Source organism: Drosophila innubila (genome assembly GCF_004354385.1).
Source record: "Drosophila innubila isolate TH190305 chromosome 2R unlocalized genomic scaffold, UK_Dinn_1.0 1_C_2R, whole genome shotgun sequence".
Classification (NCBI taxonomy): domain Eukaryota; kingdom Metazoa; phylum Arthropoda; class Insecta; order Diptera; family Drosophilidae; genus Drosophila; species Drosophila innubila.
The window spans coordinates 5479261-5481467 of NW_022995374.1; the positions used below are offsets into that span (position 1 = coordinate 5479261).

Below are 2207 nucleotides of genomic sequence, written 5' to 3' on the forward strand. Positions count from 1 at the left end.
ATGTCCAAGTGTGTTATATACACACTCACACATTCTTAACTAACACATGCCAAAGTGCGTCGAACGTCAAGTGGCAATTTACATTAGTTTTATTGTATAAGAAATTAGCAGCATTTAGCATTTGGCATTTGGCATTTAGCAGCCAACAACAGGCACTACTTTTGCCTTTGGCACTTGCGATAGCATTGAATGTTATTCAGTGTGTATAGAATTTATTTAGTCATATGGCATTGCTGTCATTGCGTTCAGTAAATCGATTTTTATTAATTAATGTAAAGGTAACTTTCGCATAAAAAGGCGCAGTTTTAACATGTAAAACACTAACAAAAAAAAAAATAGATTTTGTTAGCATTTCAATAGTCAAAAGGTAATTAAATAAAAGGTAATTACCAAAAGCTAAAAACTAAACTAAATTCAATGAATAATATGGTTCAGCCTGAAAGTATGCACTGGGTTTTCCATTAATGAATTAGATAAGCACAAGCGCGATGTTGCATACTTTCAGGCTGAAACAAATAAATTTAGACTGAAATACAAAATTAAAATGAAATTGCGCTGGGATTTTAGCTAGATTAATGCAAATAAACAAATAAGAATTTAGTTACGGATAAGTGATTTATTTGGCTATATTTGTTTTAAGAGTAGATGAATTTTGCAGTTTGTTTGTAGTAAAACTTGCAACCAAAAACAAAGTATATAAACAATTTTAACACTAGAATACAGAACGGAAAAGTGACCTACCTAAAATTTAAAGCGAGTTTCTCTAAAACTAATAACTTGGCTAGCTTTTTCGACACCTACCTACCACCTAGCTAAGCGATATGACACTCGTTGACCAGAACAACATCATCGTCGATAGTTTCACCGTTATTGCCGGCATGATGCTCGTGGTGAATGGGACAGCTGACAATTAGTTCGTCATCCTTGCGATTTGGCATCAATTCGTTGGACTCCTTGGACTTGTCCTCCTTGCCCAATTCGATCTTCTGTGATGGCAATTCACTGTCATGGTAATTGTCCTTCTCTTTGTCGCTGGACTCGTTGTCGTGTTCAATCACCTCGTGATTATTGCGCAGCGCATTATCCACAGCGTTGTCGAGAAACTGATAGATCGGTGTATCGATACGACTGCGTTCCATGTCCAGATTCAAGTTTGGCTGCAGCATCTGCTGCAGCATGTACAGAAAGGGCGGCAGAGCCAGCGATGGGGACTTGTGTTTATGGTGATGCTTTGACTTGACCAATCCATGCATGCGTCCATTCAGATTGTTGTCCGCATTCAGGAGCAGGACACCGCCCATGTCTGGCATTGGCCCATAGTTCATATCGTGTTGCAAGCTCTCGATTACCACATTTGGTGCCAACAACTGAAACTCCTTCAGCTCCTGCTTGCCATCCGGTGAAATCATCTTATTGTAGTAAACATACGGTGGTGCCGGGTTGCCATTGGCACCACCGTTGCCATTATGGTGGTAAGCACGGTGTCCAGCTTTTGGCAACAGAGACTCGTCAATAAGCGCCATGTGACGCTTAGCACGCTGCATGCGATCCGTCAGCTCCAGGGGCAGAGATTCCTCTAATTTATTTTCTGCCTGCAGATTTGGAGAAAATGCAACTGGAACTGGAGCTGGAACTGCAAGTGGAACTTTGATTGCTCCTATATTTGCAGCTGTGGCAATTGCAGCTGCTGTTGTGTTTGAGATCTTGGCTTGTGCCTTATCAACGGCCAATGGAATCGGCAATGGCAACTTGCTTGCAGCTGTGGAATTAGCCTGGTTATCAGCGCGCTTAATACGCAGTGTGTGAATGGGCTGAAACAGCAACAAGAAGCCACCTAAAAAATAGTACAAATTTAAGCAAAGAATTTATTGCTTACATTCCAAATAAAAACTACTTACAAGCGACGATAAATATGTAATTTATCAATAACTTTTCCATAGTTGCAGCTGTCGGAATTTGTTAACTTGAAAGAGCTGCAAAACAAAATAAATTCAACAATTTGTGTTAAAAAAAATTAATAAAAAATATGTATTAGTTTTCTTTGCAGTTTTAAAATATTTGTATATTTAATACATTTTTTTCAACTCACTTTTGTGATGTGCACGTTACGAGGTTTGTACTTTGAATGATTTGATTTGTTTTAGTTTTTTGCTTCTCAGTTTCAGTTTGACAGCGAGTTTTGAGAGCAACAAAGCCTGCTCTCTATT

The 2207-nt window shown here is 38.8% G+C and overlaps 1 protein-coding gene across 1 annotated transcript; it reads right to left on the reverse strand.

The window, feature by feature from the left end:
- Positions 1–596: 596 nt before the first annotated feature.
- Positions 597–1973, reverse strand: LOC117783672. Its single transcript, XM_034621198.1, has 2 exons — positions 1899–1973; positions 597–1834 (listed from the first exon to the last, which is right to left on the reverse strand). The coding sequence occupies exons 1-2, from the start codon at positions 1936–1938 to the stop codon at positions 813–815; spliced, it is 1062 nt and encodes a 353-aa protein (XP_034477089.1). The 5' UTR covers positions 1939–1973; the 3' UTR covers positions 597–812.
- Between the last annotated feature and the right edge of the window lie 234 nt (positions 1974–2207).

What these genes read in the sequence shown, in the direction of transcription:
- LOC117783672 (XM_034621198.1), bottom strand. Translation starts at nt 1,938, where the DNA reads ATGGAAAAGTTATTGATAAATTACATATTTATCGTCGCTT. An exon ending in TTACATATTTATCGTCGCTT is followed by an intron (nt 1,835 to 1,898) that starts GTAAGTAGTTTT and finishes ACTATTTTTTAG; the next exon opens with GTGGCTTCTTGTTGCTGTTT.